We start from the raw sequence: 22,276 nt of genomic DNA on the forward strand, positions 1-22,276 counted from the left end.
TGAAATAGACTTTTTTTTTTTTTTTTTTTTTTTTTTTTTTTAAAGATTTTATTTATTTATTTGACAGAGAGAAATCACAAGAGAGGCAGGCAGAGAGAGAGGAAGGGAAGCAGGCTCTCTGCTGAGCAGGGAGCCCGATGTGGGACTCGATCCCAGGACCCTGAGATCATGACCTGAGCTGAAGGCAGCGGCCTAATCCACTGAGCCACCCAGGCGCCCCTGAAATAGACTTTTTAAAAGTTCTGCTATGTCTGCTCTCACAAGACACTGATAAAAGAATTTTTTAAAATTAGCCATGGACTGGAGAGAAAGTATTTGCAGAACAGATACCTGATAATGAATTTATATCTACAATATGTAAAGAACTCTTAAAATGCAATAATAAGGGATGCCTGGGTGGCTCAGTCAGTTAAGTGTCTGCTTTTAGCTCTGGTCATGATCCCAGGATCCCGTGATCCTGAGATCAATTTCCACATCAGGTTCCTTGCTCAGCGGCAAGCCTGCCTGACCCTCTGCTTGCTACTTCCCCTGCTCGTGCTTTTTCTCTTTCTATTTCTCTGTCTCTCTGACAAACAAGTAAAATCTTAAAAAAAAAAAAAAAAAAAAAGCCCACAATAATAAGAAAACAGCCCAGTTTTTATTTTATTTTAATAGACAAAATGTTGAATGCAACTATTTCATCAAAGAAGATACATGGGTGGTGAAAAGTACATGAGAAGTTGCTCAATATCATTAGCAATTACAGAAATGTAATTTAAACCACAAGGAGATATCACTAGATAGCTGTTAGAATGGCTGCAATTAGCGGTGCCTGGGTGGCTCAGTGGGTTAAGCCTCTGCCTTCGGCTTAGGTCATGGTCTCAGGGTCCTGGGATGGAGCCCTGCATTGGGCTCTCTGTTCAGCAGGGAGCCTGCTTCACCCTCTCTCTGCCTGCTTTTCTGCCTACCTGTGATCTCTCTCTCTCTCTCTGTGTCAAATAAATAAAACCTTTAAAAAAATAAAGAATGGCTGAAATTAAAAAACTAAAACTGAAAGCTAATATTGGAGCAGTTGAAACTGTCATACACTTTTTTTAAAAAATATTTTATTTATTTATTTGACAGAGAGGTCACAAGTAGGCAGAGAGGTAGGCAGAGAGAGAGGGAGAAACAGGCTCCCCACTGAGCAGGGAGCCCGACGCGGGACTCAGTCCCAGGACCCTGAGATCATGACCTGAGCCGAAGGCAGAGGCTTAAACCACTGAGCCACCCAGGCACCCCTGTCATACACTTTTTATAAGAATCTAAAATGTATGACCTCTTTGGAACGCAGTTGGATGATCCTTGGAAAGTTAAGCATGCCTTTAACATACAGCTCATCAATCCAAGTAAAATGAAAACATGTGCACATAGGAACCTCTATGAGACTATTCAGCTGCCTTAGTTATAATCACCCCAGATTGGGAACAACTCAACTTGTCCTTCAACTGGTGAAATGGATTAGCAGCTGTGGTACATCCAGATGGTGGAATGCAACTCAGCAATAAAAAGGAGTGAGCTCCAATCCATGCAGCAGCATGAATGACTCTCAGATGCATTATGCTGAGTGAAATAAGCCAGAGTCAGAGGCTGCAATCCCATTATGACATTCTGGAAAAGCAACTGTACAGAGATAGAAAACAGATCAGTGTTTGGCTGATGGTGAAGGTGATTGTGTGGGGGTGTGTAGGGTCGATTACAGAGTGGCATGAGGATGTGTTGGGGGGTAATGGAACTTGCCTGTGTCTTTATTGTGGTAATCACATGATTATTTGCATTTGTCAGCCCTAATACAGCTGTGTTCTTGAAAGGATGAGTTTTACTGTATGTAAATTGTGTCTACCCGACATGAAGCCATTATTGCCACTAACAGCCATCTAGCACAACGGCACAAAAATCGGTGAACCTGAAGTCAGGAGAATATGATTTGAAAAGAAATACTAGAGAGAGAGAGAGACTTAGAGACCTGTGGAAGAGTAGCAAGACGTCAAACATACAAGCTGTTGGAGCTTCAGAAAGAGGAGAGAGAACAGGGTAGACACCAATTTGAATAAACATGGGCCAAATATTAATCACATTTGTCCCAAAACAATAACCTCACAGAATCAAGAAAGTCAGTGACCCCAGCAGGACGAATACATTGTTTTCATTTACCAAGAACCCCCCAGGGTCAAGTGACTGAAAACAAAAGGTGTGCAAGGAAAAGCAGTCAGGGAGAGGGGAGAATAAACACATGTCACACTGTCCTCCCCACCCCCCACCATCGCCTGGAGTTAGAGTGACAGCTGACTTGTCCTGAGGAACGCTGGAGACTGGAAGACAGTATCTGCTAGGCTGCTGGAAAAACCCCACAGCACTTCTACTAGGATTCTCCGTCAAGGGGAAATCTTTCAAACCAGAAGGTGAGGAAATGATACCTTTGGAGCTAAACCCAAGCCAGGAGAATCACGAGCCGAACTGCACTAAAGGAATTGCTACCGGAAGTTCCCTCGGGCTGAAGGGAAAGGACAGCTGCTGGAAAGTCAGAATCCTGGGAACAGAGGAAGAGCAGTCCTCTGGTTGAAAAGGCTGTCCACTCTCTGGCCCTTATCTACTGCTCAGATTTAATATCATAACATGTTCTGTTGTACTCACTGCTCAGCCCTGTGGTTTTGTTTCCAAACTCTCCCAAGCCCATGAGTCGATTCGGAGATCAGTCTGTGAGGTCATGCCCCGGGTGTACTTCTTAAGAGGGAGAGTGGAATGGGAAGTAGCAGAGTCCTCCAGTATGAGGCTAACTTGTATTTCAGGCCTGTGTGCTCATATACTGGTTTACAGCAAAAAATGTGTTGTTTGATCTCTGGATTGCTGGCCAAGATGTTTGGAAAATGCTGCCCTAACTCCATTGGCCTTTCCATTTCTTGAACATTCCACTTATGTGTGTTATTGCTACCTGAGAACTTCCATTTTGCCTCTCTTTGCATGGCTTTCTGCTTTTCAACTTTTAACTTTGAGCTCAAGTATTGCCTTCTCAGAAGGTGTTTCCCACCTTTCTAGAAAAGCAATGTCAACATGACCTTGCGAAAAATCCCTAGAACAGGGGATTTAAAATTGCTCTTGAACTTACCTCCGATTTGTATGTGGCTGCCAGGCATTTCTCAAGTCTTGTCAGTAATGGGAAAAAATATAGGAAAGCCAATAAACTATAATGCTAGTCTTTCTAGGTGGAAAAAAAGTTACTAGATTTCTCTAACTCTCTCTCCCGGGGGCTAAAATGTATATATGCATACAGATTTTTCCGGTGTTTTTAAATTTTCTTTTATTTAACACCTTGCCTTTCATGCCTTGTATGTCTCTTCTGGCAGGAAATTACTCTGTACCATTTTTTTCTGTTCCTGTGTTCAAGCAGCTTTCCATTAATTCTGGACTTTCTTTATATTTCAGTCATCAAATGCCCATTTCCAGACCCTGAAAATGGAAGACTGTTATCAGGATTCAGCAGAAAATACTACTACAAAGCAACAGTCACATTTGAATGCTCCCCGGGTTATTACCATGAGGGTGAGAACATAGCAGTCTGTGGTAGGAACAGTACTTGGGAGCCTGCGAAGCCAACGTGTCTTAAAGGTACAGTGGGTGTCACTTGCCTTTTTGTCTTTTTTTTCTTGTTTTAATTTTGTTTCCTCGACATTAAATAGCAGTGATGCCAAATAGTTGAATAGAAGCAATTTTGGTATTTAACTCTGTCTTATATTCATTTCCCTGAATTCACAAAAGAATTCTGCTGTGTAATTTTCTGTTTTCATAGGGGCTTTGCATGTTAGGTATGTCACAGAGGTATATACATTTCTCGTTTGGCTTTTTTTATGTGCAAAACTGAATAGCAGCCATTTTTCAGAAAACTGAAGCATGGAAATTTTTACCTAAATAAGTTAAGAATAGAAGATATGCTTCATAAAAATGGAAAGAAAGCAATAATTCCCAGTCTACATTATTTTTTTTCCAGTGCTGATTGCTTCCAGTACCAGTCCTCCGATTTTGAATCATACAGGTTAGGAACTTTCTGCTTGTATTTTTCAAAAATCAAGTCTGATCAAGCTGATAAGTCTACATTATTTTTTTTCCAGTACTGATTCCTTCCAGTACCAGTCCTCCAATTTTTAATCATACAGGTTTAATAACTTTCTGCTTGTCTTTTCCAAAAATCCTTTAAATTCCTGGTGCACATGCCAGCAATAACTCCCAATCATTTGATGCATCTACATTATTTTGTTTTCCAGTGTCGACTCCTCCCAGTACAAAACCTCCAATTCCAAGTGTCTCAGGTTTAGTACCTTCTTGCTTATATTTTTCAAAATCATCTAAATCTCTAATGTTTTACATGCATTCATTATGCTCAGTAATGAAAGGAGGAAGAACATACTGGTAGTCATTTTTAAGTTGTTAACAGTCCCAAAACGATTTGCCATAGCATACAGAGAGAAACTGGTATGTAAATGTGGGCAAGTTTTGGACTCCTAAATGTGAATGTATTTGTAAAATGATTTAATGCCTTCCCCAGTGAGTGATGGTAAACTTTTCATGGGATTCATTTGAAACAGCACAGTGCCTCGCATATGGGAAGCTCCTAAAGGTAGCTCATATGACATCACTCGAATGAGTATTAGTGAAGAAGAAGGTCCTTGTCTTCTGTTTTTAACGTATATATTTTCTGTGTCTTTTACTTTGCTGTTTTATTCTTTGTAAAAGGGATTTCTTGGGTCCTTTAGGGTGTCTTCCTTGTCCAGGACTGTGTTTCAGTTGCTGGACTGCAACCAGTTTAGTTTGGTTTTCAGCGTTGGTGTTGATGTTGGTGCTGGTGCTGGTGCTGATGTTGGTGCTGGTGCTGGTGCTGGTGCTGGTGCTTGTATTGGTTTGTTCTGTTTTGTTTTTGCAGCACAGTTTAAACTGGGGCATTTCTGCTATCTCCAGAATAAGACCTGTATTTCCATTCTCCACCCCCACCAAACTCCTTGCTTCATAGAATTATTATTTTCTTTTTACTGGGCATTTTTATTTAGGAATAGAAAATAAATTTCATAGCCACTGAAGGCAGTAATAGTCCTTATTCATTGAAATGAAATGAGGGATTTCTTGCCAGTTCTGCTGATAAGCTATTCTGCTTACGACCTGAAAGATTATTTTGCTATGGTTGGAAGGAAATATGTTCCAGATTTCGAAGTTGCTATCTCTGAACTCCATTATTTGTATGACTTATGTCAGTTAACTTCTGGGATTTCCATTTTAAAATACAAAGCTATAGCAAACAAAGTTACACATACATTCTCATGTACTTGTGCAAATAGATATTTAGTTAAATTCTCAGAAATAGAATTACAAAGTTTAAAAAATAATCTTTTAAAATCAAAATTAAATCCATAATTTTGTATTGATAAATTTGGTGAATTGAAACAAATTAATTTTTTCAGAACCCGAGTCTCCTCATACGACTATGCCTCCGCGTTCAACAACTACACCTCCAGGTTCAGCAACTCTTTATCCTACTCTTTTGTTTGTTTGTTTGTTTGTTTTTGGTTTGTTTGGGTTTTTTTTGTATTTGACAGAGAGAAATCACAACTAGGCAGAGAGGCAGGCAGAGAGAGAGGAGGAAGCAGGCTCCCTGCGGAACAGAGAGCCCGATGCGGGGCTTGATCCCAGGACTCATCATGACCTGAGCCAAAGGCAGAGGCTTTAACCCACTGAGCCATCCAGGCGCCCCTCTTTATCCTACTCTTATTAACACTGGGGCCCCTGGTGGTTCAGTCATTTGCGTGTCTGCCTTCTGCACAGGTTGTGATCTCAGGGTCCTGGGATTGAGTCGGATCCAGCTTCCTGTTCAGTGGGGAGTCTGCCACTCCCCTTGCTTGTGCACGTGCTTCTCTTTTTCTCTCTCAAGTGAATAAATAAAATCTTTGGGAAAAAAAGTTTTATAAGGTGATGGGTTAAAAATGATGACCTATATTACATTTCCTTAATTATCAGTGAAGCTGAACCTTTTTTTGGTCTGCTTTGATTTATTCATGCTCTTTGCTCATTTTTCTATTAGGTTTCTACAATATTTTTCTTGTTGATTTGTCAGAACTCATTATAAATGAAAGTACTCTTAACATGAAGTGAACAAGTTTTTTCTAGGCTTTTTTTCTTTTTCTTAATTTTACTAGTCAGGTTTCTTTTAAGATTTTTATACTATTGGATATAGATTGCTTTTTGTAATTTTAATATATAAGTATACGAATGTAAGTTTATAAAATTTCAAACATTGCAAAAGTATACAGAATAAAAAATGGGTTCTTACTCTTTCTCTAGTCCATTACCTCAGTTGATCACTTAATAGTTTAGAGAGTTAATCACTCTTAGTCCATTACCTGAGTTAATCACTTAGTAGTTTAAATAGTAAACTTTTGACCTGTTTCTGTATATAAGTATCCTTTTCTGTGTAGTTATACATATTTTGGTATTTTTTTCTTCATTCTTGAATAAAAATGGCATCATGCTGTTCATATTTTTCCGAAACTTGCACTTTTTCCACTTCCTGGATTAGTGTTGTGTTCAGATTTATTATATCCCATCCTTTTTAATGGTGACTTTAAGATATGCCACAGTTTAGGGGTGTCTAGGTGGCTCAGTCAGTTAAGTGTCTTGCCTTCAGCTCAGGTCATGGTCCTGGAGTCCTGGGATTGAGTCCCAAAGTCCCCTTCTCCCTCTGTCCCTCACACTGCTTGTGCTCTCTTTCAAATAATAAATAAAATAAAATCTTAAAAAAAGAGAGAGATGCCACAATTTATATAAACTGTTCTCCCACAGGGGACTTTTATATGTGTAGTTTTATATTAACAGGTGTATTGTAGGGTGTATTGCTCTTATCCTAATGGCTATGTGTGTTTTGCCTTAATCTTTTGGTCTTCCCCATGCTGAAATAAACAGTCATTTCAACCATGCGTTCTGATTGAATTGTTTGCATTTAAGTCATTGGTGCATCTGAAATTCATTGTGGTGTATGGTGTGAGATAGGGTTCCTCTCCACCCCACTCACTCCGAACCAGTGGTGAAGTAGGAACATCTATAGAATAAGTTGTCCTCTCTCCAACTATTTTCAAGTACCAGTTTTTATTATGAAATTCATGAGTGTTCTAGTCATTCTCCTATAACCTTGAACTCTACATTCCTGAATCAGTACCAGATCATTTTTTTTTTTTACTGTAGTGTATTTTTTTTTTTTTTTTTTACTGTAGTATAGTGTGATATGTTTTAATTTCTGGAAGAACACTTCCTTCTCAGAAATGTTTAGGCTATTCTGTATGTTAATTTTTTAAAAGATTTTATTCATTTATTTATTTGATAGAATGAGTGAGTGGAGGGAGCAGCAGAGAGAGAGGAACAAGCAGACTCCCCACTGAGCACAGAACTCAGTGTGGGGCTCGATCTCACCATGGTGAGATCATGACCTGAGCTGAAATCAAGAGTAAGATGCTTAACTGACTGAACCACCCAGGTGCTCTTGTGTGTTAATACCTCTGAATAAACTTATACTACCATTTTAACCACTTTAAATGTACATTTCATGTACATTTAACCACTTTTCATTTCAGTGGCATTAAGTGCATTTACATTATTTGCAACCATCATTACTATATGTATCTCCAAAACGTTTTTATCATCTCACTTTGAATCTTTATACCTATTAAACAATAACTCTCCATCTCTCCCCCACTCCCCTCTCTCCCAGCTGTGGCAGCCACTTTTATACTTTCTGTCTCTATGAATTGGACTATTCCAAGTACCTCACAGAAGTGGAATTATTTTTGGCTTATTTCAGTTAGCATAATGTTTTCAAATTTCATCTGTCTTGTAGCATATATGAGAACTTATTTCTTTTTCTGGCTGAATAATATTTCGTATTATGTACCACATTTTGTTTATTCATTCATCTGTTCATAAACATTTGGGTCATTTTTGCCTTTTGGCTATTCCAAATAATGTTATTCTGAATATTAGCATTTGAATAACTTTTCAGTTTTGGCATTATGTATACCTGAGAGTAGAATTATTGGGTTATATGGTAATTCTTTGTTTACTTTTCTGAGGGACAGCCATACTGTCTTCCACAGTGGCTGCGCATGTTATAGTCCCACCAGTGATACACAAAGATTCCAAATTCTCCACCTCTTTGCCAACACTTGTTCTTTTCCATTTTTTTGACAATTGCCATCCTAATATACATGTAATAGTATCTCATTGTGGGTTTTTGTTCTTGTTGCTTGTTTTGCCTTTGCGCGGGGGGGGGGGGGGGGGGGGCAGGGGGTGGTGCTGAACTTACAACCCTAAGATCAAGACCTGAGCTGAGATCAGGAGTCAGTCGGAAGGAAGCTTAACCTACTGAGCCAACCAGGTACCCCCTCTCATTGTGGTTTCTATTTTCATTTCCCTAATGACAAGTGATGAGTATATTTTCACGTGTTTATTGGTGTTTTGCAGATCTTTGGAGACATGTCTGTTCAAGTCCTTTGCCCATTTTTAATTGTCTTGTTTTTCTGCTGTTGAGTTTTAGGAGTTCATTATATATTTTGTGTATCAGTGCCTTATTAGTTGTATGGTTTGCAGATGTTTTCTCATTCTGTGTATTGCCTTTTCACTCTCTGCAGTGTCCATTGATGAAGTCCAGTTTTTCTGGTTCTTCTTTAGTTTCGTGTGTTTTTTTGGTCACATCCAGGCAATAGTTGCCAGATCTGACATCACAAAGCTTGTTCTATATGTTTCCTTCTAAGAGTTTTATACTTGTAGCTCTGTGTTTAGTTTTGTATCCATTTTGAATAAATTTTTGTGTATGCTGTAAAAGTACGGGTCCAACTTCATCCTTTTGCATTTGGATATCCAGTTTTCTAAGAAATATTTGTCAAAAATTTTGCCCTTTCTCTGTTTGGTATTCTTAGCACACTTGGTGGAGTCATTTGAGCACAGTCATAAAGGTTTATTTTTGAATTCTCTGTTCTGTTCCATTGGTCTATGTATCTGTCTTTATGCCAGTACTTCTCTATTTTGATTATTGTAGTTTTGTAGTAGTAAGTTTTAAAATCAGGAAGCATGAGTCCTCCCAACTTCGCTCTTCTTTTTCAAAATTATCTTGGCTATGAGATACTGTAGGAATTATGGGGGTGTTTTTGTTGTTGTTGTTGTTGTTGTTTTTTTTCTGCAACATGCGTTTCAAAATGGTGATGGGGGGTTGCATTCAATCTGTAGATTGCTTTGTGTAGTATTAACAGTTTAATGATATTAAGTCTTCTAATTCATGAACATGGGATGTCTTTCCATTTATTTATATCTTCAGTTCGTTTCAGCTACGTTTTGTAGTTTTCAGTGTGTGAGTTTTTCACCTTCTTGCTTGTTTTGTTCCTAAGTATTTTGTTTGTTCTTGAGCTATTATAAATGGGATTGTTTTCTTAGTCTCATTTTTGGATTATTTATTGTTAGTGTACAGAAATACAACCGTTTTTTGTGTGTTGATTTATTCTAATAGGGGTCTTTGTGATCCTTACAGTTTTCTGTGTAAAGGTCATGCATGTCATTTGGAACAGGGATCATTTTATTTCTTCCTTCCCAGTTTGGATGCTTTTATTTTTTTCTTGCCTGGTTGCTCTGACTAGAATTTCTAATGTTATGTTGCATAGAAGAAAACACAGGCATCTTGTCTTGTTCCTGATCGCAAGTGAAAAACTTTCAGTCTTTGACCATTGAGTATGATGCAAGTGACAGCCTTTTCATAAATGGCCTTCATCATGTTGAAGTTCCTTCTATTGCAGATCAATATCTAAATTGTTTATTAACCCCCCAAATTTTTACTGTTAAGTAGAATCACATTGAATCCATATTTTAGCAATTAAATCCATAATTTTAACAATACACTTATGATATAGTTGCTTACTGTACCACAGAATATTGTCACAGGAAAATTATTGGACAAGAAGAACGCTGATCACATACAAATTTGTATTATGATGCCACCTTTAACTGGAGGAAAAGGAAATTATAAGGGTTTTTATACAAAGGTGAAAAATCAAAACCTATGAATTTAGAGGTCTCTGAACTTTATTTTTTTCTTTTTTTTTTTTAAATGTATTTCCTTTTTTTTTTTCTAGGACCTCGCCCAAGTCCTGATGATGACTCAGAGCCTGACGGCACTAAGACTTTAGGTACTGTTTTGGTTATTATGAGATCTTAGAGTTCTACGTGTAAATATCGTATTTCAGTTACTTGTAGTTAGAGAAGAAACAGCGTGTGTGTCCCAAATTGGTAAAAATTGACACTTGGAGTTATTTTAATAGTGTAGATACCATAGTAGAGGTAAGCAGCAATCTTTGTAAACACATGTAGACAATAGAGTTTTTAAGAGGTGTCCCCCCAAAAGGATTCCTAGTAGGGTGAGATACCTTCCTTAAATTCTGTAATTATATATAGATTAAAACACATAAAACGTAACTTGCTGTCCATGTGGTAGTGTTATTTTTTTATGGCAATTTGTAGATCAGTTTTCTTTCTACTTGTACCTTATATACATAAGCCTTAAAGTACTACAGATTGGATTATTTTTTTTCTAGAACATGCTGGTGTGGCAAACTTTATGTGGGCTCACATAGTTCACACAATGTATGTAAAAATGAAAAAAAAAAGTATAGTTGTGACAGTTAAAGATTTCTTGATAAGTAAATGAAGAGAGCTATCTATTACTTTTATTTATATTAGACAAGTATAGTAAGGTTAACCTTTTTATAACTCTTTAGGCTTGTTATATTTTCCCTCTGAACACTAGTCAGACTGTCATTGTACAGTAAAAACAGTGCCATCTTAAGGTGTTTAAGAGCTTGATAATTTTTTATGAAATTAAAAGATCAGACTTAAACATGACATTTTATGCGTTGACTTTCAGAAATGTAGTATAAATAATGGCACTTTAGAAGCAGAGGTGCTCCTGACATCATTGCTAAGCATTAAGATTTTGTGGTATGATTTATTTCTCTCTGTGTAGTCAAAAACACATATTTAAGTTTCTGTGCATTATTTTCATCCATGTGCCTGATATTTAGAATCTCCTTGGTAATGACGATTATGTCTTGGTTTTAGGGGGTGGAAGATAGAAGGGGTTGATGATAAGATAAACTTTTACTTTATAGATTCTGAAACTAACATCTGATGGATGGAAATTTATTTGTGGCTGTCCACAGGCCCCACTTCTGTGGAAAAAATACGAATTCCTAACAAAATCACAAATGATCGAATGAATACTGAATTAAACCAACTATAATGGAGTAATACATTTTGAAATTTTGAAACAGTTTTCTTCTAATCTGCTGAATTCTCATTGTCCTAGTAAGCTGTTCTAACCTGGTATGGTAACTACAGCACACAGAACAGTCAAAAGTGAAGTTCCTGTGAAAAGTCTTAGAAAGGTGAAGCCAGAATAGGGATCCGATTCCAAGAGTTCTGGAAAAAAATGAGCCGGGCACACTAGTGCTCACGCCAAAACTAGACTGAGGAGCAACTTCTCTGCCATAGCGTTAGATGATCTGATCAAAATTAAATGCAACTACCTCCTGTGACCCTTGGGTGCTTAGTCTTGAAACTGTTTTCATTTTTTTCTCAGATGGAGGCATCATCGCGGTGATCGTTGTTTCTGTTTGTAAGTAGCCCCAACGTTGATGCCACTTAAATAAGAGTGTTACTCTGAAAAAGTGCATTATTTTAAAATTTATATAATTAAATGCTTTTTAATTTAACTTTTCAGTTGCTGTAGTTATATAGCTTGAAATGAAGTCCACCAGTCTAGAACAGCCTGACCTTGGTATGATATACACTGTGTTTTGCTGGCGAATGTGTAGTCTTTTATATTATACATATCTGCTTAGTCACAAACCCTAAACGTTACATGTGTTTTCAGGATGATTGGGCATGAGTTTGCATCCCAGAGATGCTTCGGGTAATTTTCTAAACGAAGCAAGGATTCTTCTCTGGCTTCCTGTGGACTAGTCCAGTGACTCCAGGGAATGGGCCTTAGATAGTAAGAGAGTCCAGAGGGAACATGAACAGATAGGTGCTGAAGTAAAATAACATTTTGTGACGACTGCAGTGCAGCCAGCACTTACTTATTTCTGCTGCTAAATCTTGAATCTTCACACCCAGCTCTGTTTCATGTTATTTGTTTCCTGGTTTCTTGTAGCTGCTGTTGTTGCAGCACTTGGCGGCTTCCTGTATTATCAACACAAGAAGAAAGGGTAAATAAAAGCATGTTCTTCTAACTCATGATCCTTCTCACTCTTGACATCCTTTCGTGCAGCTCTTCTGTTTGTCCCGCATACCGCCTTTTCAGAAACTGTGTCTGCATGAGCGCTCCATCCCATTTGCTTGTGTTTACTGAAACAGCCTCAGGCTGTTGTTAAGGTCCCTGCAGTCAGAGGGCTCCCTGCAGAGTGGCAGCAGCTGTTAGGGCTGCAAGAAACGTTTTGGTGGGATTTGAGATTTAAGTTGTGTAGCAAATCATGGACCCTTATGGGGCCTTCCCCACCTAGGTTTACCCTGCGTCCTACATTGGACTAGTGGCCGAGATCAAATGTAGAACCGCTCACTGTGGAGGCTTAGACAGTTGTACTCCTTGAAATTTTTAAATTACATGGCTTTTATTTGTCTGGGTTACTTAGGTAATTGTTTCCATATGTCTGGGTAACTTAGGTAATTGGAAGAAGCTATGTAGGTTCTCAGTCAAATACCCAATTTGATTGTTTTTATGTTATTTTTACTTGTTGAACTGGGGAAGGAAAAGCAGCACTATTTGATTTCCCTCTTATGTTCTCTTAATTTACTAGGTTGAAGTAAAACGGTTGGGGTTGCTGACAGGGGTAAGATTTACAAAGCACCTCATTATTAACTCTATCTGTGTTTTAATCTATAAAAATGAAAAGTGGGGAATCTTAAGACAGAAAAAAGTGTACAAATATATGTCTTCTGAGCAGAATAGGGTTTTTAGGCATCAAACTTAAATCTTAAATAATTTACAATTTGTGAAAGACTTGAAATAAATCCTGGAACATAGACCAAATTAGGTGCTTTGAAATTTCTAATCTTTAGTGATTTATTTTTTCCCTATTGCTTTGAGAAGAGATTTGAAATCAAACTAATGATTTGAAGACTTTGGGTATTCGTGGTTTTATGGAATATATTTTCCCATAAATTAATATCTGGCTGAGACTATGTAATAAAAGTACATTATTTACTCATAAAAAGCTCAGGCTTTTAAAATATTACTTCGTTATTTTTTTAAGATTTATTAATTTAGGGATGCGTGGGTGGCTCAGTCAGTTAAGTGTCTGCCTTTGGCTTGTGTCATGATCCCAGGGTCCTCAGATTGAGTCCCACATTGGGTTCCTTGCTCAGCGAGGAGCCTGCTTCTCCCTCTGCCTCTGCCATTCCCCTGCTGCTATCTCTGTCTGACAAATAAATAAAATCTTAAAAAAAAAAAAAAAAAGATTTATTTGAGAGAGAGAGCATGCACAAGCATTGAGGGGCAGAGGGAGAATGAGAGAGACTCTCAAGCAGACACCAAGCAGAGCGTGGAGCCTGACATGGGGCTCAGCCTCACCACCCTGAGATCAGGACCTGAGCTGAAACCGGGAGTCCGAAGCTTAACCAACTGAACCACCCAGGCACCCCTACTTAGTTATTATTTTTAAATACCCATAGTGCCTTCATTTGCCTTCATTTGAGTCTTCAGTCTTATATTTGTCGAACAGTGATAAGCATATTTGATTGCTAAGTCAGCAGTATATTTGTAAAATTACACGACACTCTGAGTAGGAAATTGCAGAGAAATAATTTTATAAGTGCAAAAGTTTTGTTTAGAAGTAGGTTCTCAAAACAAACAAAATAGCTCCTTGCTCCTTACTTTTACTTTGTTTACACAACATTGCATCAGAATACATACAGGTTCCTTAACAAGTGTTGATGATACTCTCGCTGGCTACCGGTTATTGGGTCTTTTAAAGCTGCACAGTCTTTAGACTGTGTACCCCAAGTGAAGGCTTTCAGTAGCATTAGTGATCTGAGGTCCCATGTCTCATGAACTCCCAGTGATGACGACACCCTGATGTGCCAGGTGGGAGACGATCATCAGTGCACCCATATTCTTGAAATTTAAAGAAATACTACCAAACTTAATGGTAAAATTTTCTCCCATTTAAGATCATTGGATTTTCTAAAGATGCCACATCTGTGTGTATGTTTTTGAAAAGTGTGTGGACGATGTAGCTTTATATTGCATTTAGAAAAAAAAAACAAAGATTCATGCTATATCCTTTGTAGTGCCTAATGCCCATCACCTTTCTCCCTGAAACTGAGCGTTGTTGCCTGAGAAACTTGCTTACGAGACTATAAAGTGTAAGCAGTCACTGCTCTGTTCCTAGGGGGTAACTCCGGAAGCAGGGCACTAGGCACAGACCGTCCCAGATGGCTGCTGGAACTTGGTACAAAATGGATTTGGGTGGAAACTTGCATTTGTGAAGACTTGGGAACATAGTCACCCTTCTGCAGCCCCCATCCCAAAGCACAAACATTGTGGAAGTCGTCACGTTTCAGCCCTCAGATGGCTCTAGGTTGTTTGATGAGCATGGCCCCACACGGACGGGTTCTGCTGTGGTCGTCTGTTCTTAGTCTCAGCTAGGAATAGAATGGGATCCCTGGGGCATGTGAAATGGGCCCTTTTCCTTCACTTTCCTTCTAAAACTCACTTGCTGCCAGACTTTCTCATCCGGGAGTCCGCACCCCTTGCCCAGTGCTTTGCTACCGCTTGAGTCCTGTCTGGCTTCTCATGACTGTGGCTCCGGAAATCAGCTGCATTTGCTTGGCATTAATGTGTTCACATGTGGGTGGTGATTTTCGTTTCATAAATGCATGATTTTCTCTACTCTGGTGACATCATCCCTGGAGAAGCGAGAGTTTGCTGAAGTCCATTAGAATCATTTACATACTTTATGTATTTTATTACCGGTGACAAGACAGTTTTCCCATTTTTTTTTTTTTTTCTGTTAAGGGTATTTATTATTTGGTTTAACTCAGACCGATTTTTACAATAATGACTGAGCCAGTAACTGTAATTTTTAAGCCGTCAGTGCTTCAGTGAAGGTTGTAGAGGTCTGGGATGTCCTCCATCGAGTGGCCAGATCAGGCTGTGGGGAGAGGAGTGACAAGGGGCAAAAAACGGAAAGATCAAATCAGCTTGAACCTTTTTCTACGTGGCTCTCAAATTCTTGAGCTCTCAACAAACTCTTCAAACAATTTCAAACAGCTAATAGGTAAGAAAGGATTTTGTAGTCAGTCGAGAGAGCAAACTTTAGATCCATCCCAGGAAAATGGGGTGTCAGGTAATAAGTTTTACGGAGGTCTTCCCGGGGGGAAAGCAGATGTGCCTCAGGGAGAAACTGCTCGACGCGGAAGTCAAGACGCATCTGAAGATGTCTGCTTGTCGGAAAACTGACTTCTCAGACAGTGTTCCACGGATCTCATATGTGCTCTGTGTGTTCCCTCTGAATCTAATGTGTGAGAGGCAAGGACCCTTTGTCCTCACAGAGAGTTTACATGATTTGCATCAGGCTAAATGGTTTCAGGGGTAAACAGATTGCACAGAAATTTAGAATCTGTTCATCTGTTGGGTGACCTAGGAGACCTCCAACGTCAAAGTAGCTTCTTCCACAAATTTCCTGTTTCAAGTTCCTAAATGAGAATCAGAAAAGTTGTCATTTATGATTCTGTCAGCGGTGTGTCCATTTTTCCTGTCATTGATTTTATCCCACTTACTATGCTGCTCTGCTGCCTTTTGGTTTGACGTGACTGTTTTATTCAGCCCTTTTCCCTTCCTCTGTTCAGCACATACCAAACTGGTGAGAGCCACAGAGAAGTAAAATTTAATTCTCTCTGAGAAGAAGAGATGAGAGAAAGGTTTGCTTTTATCATTAAAAGGTATCGACTTTGTCTGTTTCTTTTCAGAGATGTCCTTTCCAGAATAGGAAATAGTCAATATTTATCTATCTATTTTAAAAAAGATTTTATTTATTTATTTGACAGAGATCACAAGTAGGCAGAGAGGCAGGCAGAGAGAGAGGAGGAAGCAGGCTCCCTGCTGAGCAGAGAGCCCGATGTGGGGCTTCATCCCAGGACCCTGGGATCATGACCCGAGCCTAAGGCAGAGGCTTTAACCCACTGAGCCACCCAGGTGCCCCAGGCAATGAATATTTAGATGTCAGTACTCTGAACTAAGATGTGTTGGCAATAAACATCAAAGAGCACACTTAGATTCCTGTGCCCTTCACTAAATGATTGATGTTTCCGTACCATTCCTATTTTAAATAACATGTCCTAGCAAGCATTTACTTTGACATAGGCTCCAACTGAGCAATGTCCCCGTTGTCCTTTTATCAGACTGGCAGGCTTCCTTGACCTCCTAGTAGCTGTGATTCCAAAAGTGCAGGAATTTTTTAGGCCAGTGGGAAGAAATAGCATCTGTACGCTTTAAGTGCAGGGAGGAAAATGACCCTTTCTAGAAACCAAAATATATTTTACTTAATTTTGTAGGAAAAAAAGCATTTAATTTCAGATTGTAAATACAGAGTTTAAAGGCATTTATCTGTTTTCCATGAACAGGATATCTGTAGTGTATGAAAGAGAAACAAACAGAAAAAATCCTTAGATTTTGAAAAACTATGAATTGCCTTGCTTAGCCCCTTTGGCTCCATCTGCTTTGTGGTGTTGAATGAAATGAACTGGAAGCCGTCCTCTCTCTGTGCCAGAATGTGTCTCCACGGCCGGGAGAGACAGACACGTATACCACCACTTACAGTGTGAGGTGCTACCCCACCTTACAGTCAGGAGTCTGGGAGCAGACTCTACAGAGGCCAATGGGAAAGGCAGTTTCTTGGTAAAAGCAGAGTGGTGTTTGGGGTCACAGGAACAAAGGGGAGTGGCAACCGTAAGTGGCAGTAGGGGCCTTGTGAATCTTCTTGGTCTCTCAGAATTCCTTTGAGGCTAAGGCCAACCAAGAAGGTAGATTTCAGTCTATTGTGAGCTTCAAGGTGTCTGCAAACATTTAGAGGTCATGTAATGGATGCTGAAGGTCATGTAAGACATCTGTGATCAGTAATCCAAGGTTAGATTTCACCATCTTTAAACTGCTTTGTTGTTCTATCAAATAAGGGTTATCTTAAAATTTAGCTGAGTCCTTTTTATCTTTCTCTCTCGGATTCTGTTTAAAATTCTGTGTGAAGAAAAGGATTCCGCCACCACACAAACAAAAGAAGTATTGACTCCACAAAGTGTAAGAAGATGTCAGTCTCAGAGAATTCACTGACTGTGCTAACTCACAATATAAAAGGGCTCACAGTAGTCCCCCGGAAATTGCTCGATCTCAAGTACTTCTGTGACCATGGTGGCCCATGTGATGGCCTCCCCCAGAAAGAAGTACTAGGGCGTCCCAATCTGACAGGGTTGCTGTTAGGTTGGGCAGACTTCGCTGAAGGGTTCACTGTGACTTGCAGACTGGTGAACCACTGAGTCATCCATGGGTAGTTTTCATCTCCGTTCTAGTCATTTTACTAAGGCAGGGACTAGACCTGCGTTTTCCAGTTCAATAGTCAGTAGTCCGTGTGGTTACTAAGGACTTTGCAGTGACTAGTCCCATGTCAGTTGTCCTGTAAGTGTAAAATACACACCAGACTTTAAGACCTAGTACAAATAAGTAAAACACATTAAAAATAATTTTGCTAGCCTCTTTTACTTTTTTTAAATACAGTGTCTAGAAAATGTAAAGTTAGCCATGTCACTCATAGTATATTTCTTTGGACAGCACTGGGCTAGAATAATAAATTTTAGAAAGATGTGTATTGTTACCATGAAATTTTGATGTTATCCTTAATTATTTAGGAGAATCTCTTAGCAAAACATATGATCTCCTTGACAGTGAGGGCTAAATGGGGCATTATTGAACTTAAAGGCTGGTGGAATCATTACCTTTTCAGAAGTTTCATCTTAGAGCCAGATTTAAAATTTCAATATTAGGAAAATAAGTGTTTCTCTCCAGTCTTTTCCATTAGCCCTCATTTTAATTGAAATGAGAAAATATTTACTAAGTACTTCGTATCATACCACTCTATTGTTTTGAAATAAAAAATATATAACAGGGATAGAAGGGTTTCTACAGTGAGACTAGTTACACATTTGAAATTATTTTTTAGAAATCATTTATTTCCTAGTTCATGTACTTCTATGTTTTTTTTTCCAATTGTCAATTTTCTGAATAGACTTTGGAATTTATGTATTTAATTATGTTTATCTGTGATACTTTTTACCTCGCCTTATAGGAAAAGAGAAATTAGGGCCGAATACAGTGCTTGCCAGGATAAATCAACTACGCCAGCCGATCACTAAATGGTTTCTACACACTGGTAAATCCTTTGAGATCTACAGTAAATTCACACAGCTTTATGGAAAACAGTACAAATGTTCCTCAAAAGGTTAAGACAGAGAATCATCGGATGATCCAGCAGTTCCACTCATGGGTATATATCCAAAGGAAACAAAATAACTGTGTAGCACTCTTTCCACTGCAGCATTATTTATAAGAGCCCCGACGCAGAAACAACCAGTGTCCATGGAGGGAGGCATTCTCAGAGAAAATGCGCTACGCAAATATGGCGGCATACTATTCAGCCATAGAAAAGAAGGAAATCTTGCTGTTGAGGACAGAATATATGGACCCTCCAGGCATTTTGCTAAGTGAAACTAAAGTGAAACAGAAGGACACATACTGTACGACTTTACTTGTTGTAGAATCTAAAAACAACAACAACAACAAAAATAGAAAAAACTCCTAGAAACCAGATTGGTGGTTGCTCCGTGAGGGGGTTGGGCAGAATTGGGTGAAGAAGGTCAAAGGGGACAAATATCCAGCAAATACTAGGATAGAATTAACGTGTGGCCTGGTGACTTTCAGCAATGCTGCTATATTGTATATTAGCAAGCCGTTAAGAGTAGATCTTAAAGTCCTGATCAGGAAGACAAAAATTTTGTAACTGTGGTGCTATCAGCTAAATTCTCTGGTGAGCATTTCACAACATACGTTATCAGTTCAGTCTGTACACCTTAAATGTATACAATGTTACATGTCAGTTACATCAGTAAAGCCAGGAGGGGAAAAAAGGGTTCTGTAAAAATCATTGTCTAGGTTTTTTTTTTCACCCAGATAAGTGCAGCCGTTAAGCCATAATGCAAGCATTTTAATGTGGTTTGAATGCTTTCATGCCGCTTTGAACAGTGTATGAATATGGGAATGAACGTCTGGCCTGTTTTCCCTTAGATAACATCTGCATTTATGGGACAACTCAACACAGTATCCCTGGTAGTATTTAGGTGGGAAGATAAGTTTTTTAAATGAAATACCCAAATTTAGAGAACTGTTTTGCAAGATAAATTACATTTTAATTGTAAAGAAAGCGATTTTGAAATCCTTTTTGTTCAAAGATTGAGAAGTCTTGATTTATTCTTTCAACAGCTCTTAAGATGTGTTTTATGTATTGTTCTGTGGAAAAAGCCTTACAAATATGTGTTTTCTACTTCGGCCCTTAACATTAAAAACGGGAACACTGAAAATTGGGATTTCGAACAAGTCCGACTTCCTTAACTAAGAATATTATTGGAAAATACTCTGAATGGGGTAGAATTCTATATATACATATTTTTAACTATTCGTAATTTTCCTGTGATTTAAGGAAGCTATAACATGTATGGATGTGTGCTTCACTTTCTAAAGCATCAGCAGGCAGTCTGAGACATGCATGAGGGATCAGATCTGTTGCAAACTCCTGTACGACGTCAGGGATCCCGCAGTCTCGTAGCAAGAACGCCAGCCGGTGCCAGAGGGAACACTGTGGCCTTGCAGTTTTCTCTAAGAGGATTCTACTCTTTAGGAAAATTCGATTCCACTCTCAATTCTGGCAGGGGCCCTCTTCTCCCCGTACTTGAATACAGAGAGGTCTTATTTAGACAAGGTCGTGTAAAGGGCGTGAGGTTTGCAGGAACCTGGCCATCGGAGAAGCTCAGGTTCTGTCAGAATCTGAGTGTTGAGGCGCATCTCACCTTCTGTGCTAAAAGCAGAGTAAAGATTAAGGTGCGCGTTTCAGAGAAGGAAACTGCGCCTGCCGTTGGTCGTGCAAAGGGACAGAAAGAGCCAACAGCTGAGGCGGCAGCGGATGCTTGGGTGGGGCAGACTATGGCCCCTGCGTCCTCACCCCAGGCCAGGTCTCCTTCAGAGAAGCCTGGGGCGGGGCAGAGGAGGGACGGCCACTCGAACTCACATGACACTTGTACGAGTTTCATCTTGCACGTGGACGGTTAGTAGGGCCAGTTCGGCAAAGAAGCGTTGCCTGGGGAAGGGTAATGTTGGGAATTCAGCGCGGAGCAGCGTAAGTCCTGTCTGCAGATGAAGGCATGTCTGTGATGCACTGTTCGTGTTCCTTCCCTCTGGGATCCGGGAGGGACTCGGGGAAGGTCAGCTGGAGCAGAAAGGAAAAGGAATTCTGAATTCAGTGCGGAGGGGAAGCGGAAGCCTCCCCAGGGAGGCTTCAAGGAGTAGCACTGGTTCCGAAGCAAGGGATGGCCGGGCCCTTTGTAAGAGGCCGAACTGAATCTTTCAACCAAAGATTGTTACGCTTTCGAAAACAAATAGACTTGTACAGTAGTTTCTGCTTCAAATTTAATTTTTTCATTTTAGTTGATTTATATGGAAATTGTTATATATGTGTAAATATAAATTATGCTCTTCGTCACACAACTTGTCAATCACCTAACATAAGGGGAAAACAGTTTCTGTAATGACATAAAAACATGTATGTGAATTTACAAGTTTGCTGAAACTAAGAATGTATTTGCAGTGAAATGAGACGTCCCATGTGTCGGATCTGTATTGCTCATTTTTTTGAAAACTGGATCTTCAAATGTTGCACAAAATAAAGTGTAGATTGGAGAATTGTCACTTGGGATGATGCGTTATTTCCAGCGTGCTTGATCTCGGAGGACACGTGCTTGTCCCTGGGGCCCAGCTTCCCTTGGCATCCCACTCCTGCCCGGAGGCGTTCAGCCAGAGCACAGGACCGACCCCATCAAGTCCAGGTTGCTTAGTGTGCTCCTTGAAGGCTTCCTACGATTAAGTCCCAGCTTTTCTTCCTAAGATTTCTCCTCCTGCTGCTCCATGTACTTCTTCAAATAAGCTGTGTCCACCAAGCAGACCACGTGTCCCAAGTGCTCTGCTGATTCACGGCCACCCGGAGCCCTCATGGTCCCGCCAGACCCTGGGCATCCTCCAAGGCTCAGCTGCCACTGCCCACCTGCTGAAGCTTTTCCTGATTCTCCCAGCTCTCAGCCTCTGTGATCTCCCAAATCAGCCTTTGTGATTACCCAGCCTCAGGTCACAGCACCTCTGTATCCCTGCGTCTGGGAAGGAGACACGCCTTCCTCATCACTGGAGTGCATGGGTGTGGTCAAGTACTGAAAAGCCTAAGTCCCAGCAATGAAAGTGTAAAATTTGATTTGTGTACCTAACAATGGGGTTTGCTTTTGTTTATGCAGAAAACTTCCTGGTCATTTTGCAGATTTGAATAAATTCAGAGTGTTAAATGTCTGGGATCAGGCCTCAGTGCTCTGCACCATGTTGCACAGGGAATCGCCTGAGGTAGCAGCCCCCTCAGTTTTCTTAATGTAATTCACCTGGGATGTGGCCTGGGCATAGGGATTTTTTATAAGCCTCCCAAGTGATTCTAATATACAGCTAAAGTTAGGAACTTCTGCATTAGTGATTTATAAATGTACAATGGCAAAGTAAGGCTTACGTTTTTATGAAAGAAAATTAGAGTTTTATTAATTCAGTCTATTTAATAAATTAGAAAATATCTTAAGACAACGTCTTATTACCTGGCTAACCAAACAAGGCTCTGGTTTTAAAGAAACTGAAGCAATCTTTACAATATCAACACTTGATATAAATTAGGTTGTCTATAAATAAGGAAAATATTTTACAAATTTTATTGGGCCTTGAGATTGTAATGTATATTTTAAAGATTTTATTTATTTGTGTGACAGAGAGATCACAAGTAGGCGGAGAGGCAGGCCGAGAGAGAGGAAGGGAAGCAGGCTCCTGGCTGAGCAGAGAGCCCCATGT

General features: G+C 39.5%; 1 protein-coding gene across 10 annotated transcripts in view; it reads left to right on the plus strand.

Moving 5' to 3' along the window:
• Positions 1-21,094, plus strand: part of LOC123927761 (membrane cofactor protein-like) — a 42,823-nt gene extending 21,729 nt beyond the window's left edge. The window contains exons 6-15 of one of the 10 annotated variants that reach the window (XM_045982589.1): positions 3,442-3,624; positions 4,004-4,048; positions 4,125-4,169; positions 4,278-4,322; positions 5,466-5,519; positions 10,170-10,223; positions 11,672-11,707; positions 12,245-12,299; positions 15,940-16,032; positions 18,426-21,094. In XM_045982589.1, the coding sequence (XP_045838545.1) occupies positions 3,442-3,624; positions 4,004-4,048; positions 4,125-4,169; positions 4,278-4,322; positions 5,466-5,519; positions 10,170-10,223; positions 11,672-11,707; positions 12,245-12,299; positions 15,940-15,991 (569 nt within the window). In that variant the 3' untranslated portion in view covers positions 15,992-16,032; positions 18,426-21,094. Of the gene's footprint in view, positions 1-3,441; positions 3,625-4,003; positions 4,049-4,124; positions 4,170-4,277; positions 4,323-5,465; positions 5,520-10,169; positions 10,224-11,671; positions 11,708-12,244; positions 12,300-12,887; positions 12,922-15,939; positions 16,033-18,425 lie in introns of those variants that run through there. The other 9 variants (XM_045982592.1, XM_045982588.1, XM_045982593.1 and 6 more) reach the window with 9 other exon arrangements.
• Positions 21,095-22,276: the final 1,182 nt, after the last annotated feature.

Source organism: Meles meles, chromosome 17, assembly GCF_922984935.1.
Source record: "Meles meles chromosome 17, mMelMel3.1 paternal haplotype, whole genome shotgun sequence".
Taxonomy (NCBI): domain Eukaryota; kingdom Metazoa; phylum Chordata; class Mammalia; order Carnivora; family Mustelidae; genus Meles; species Meles meles.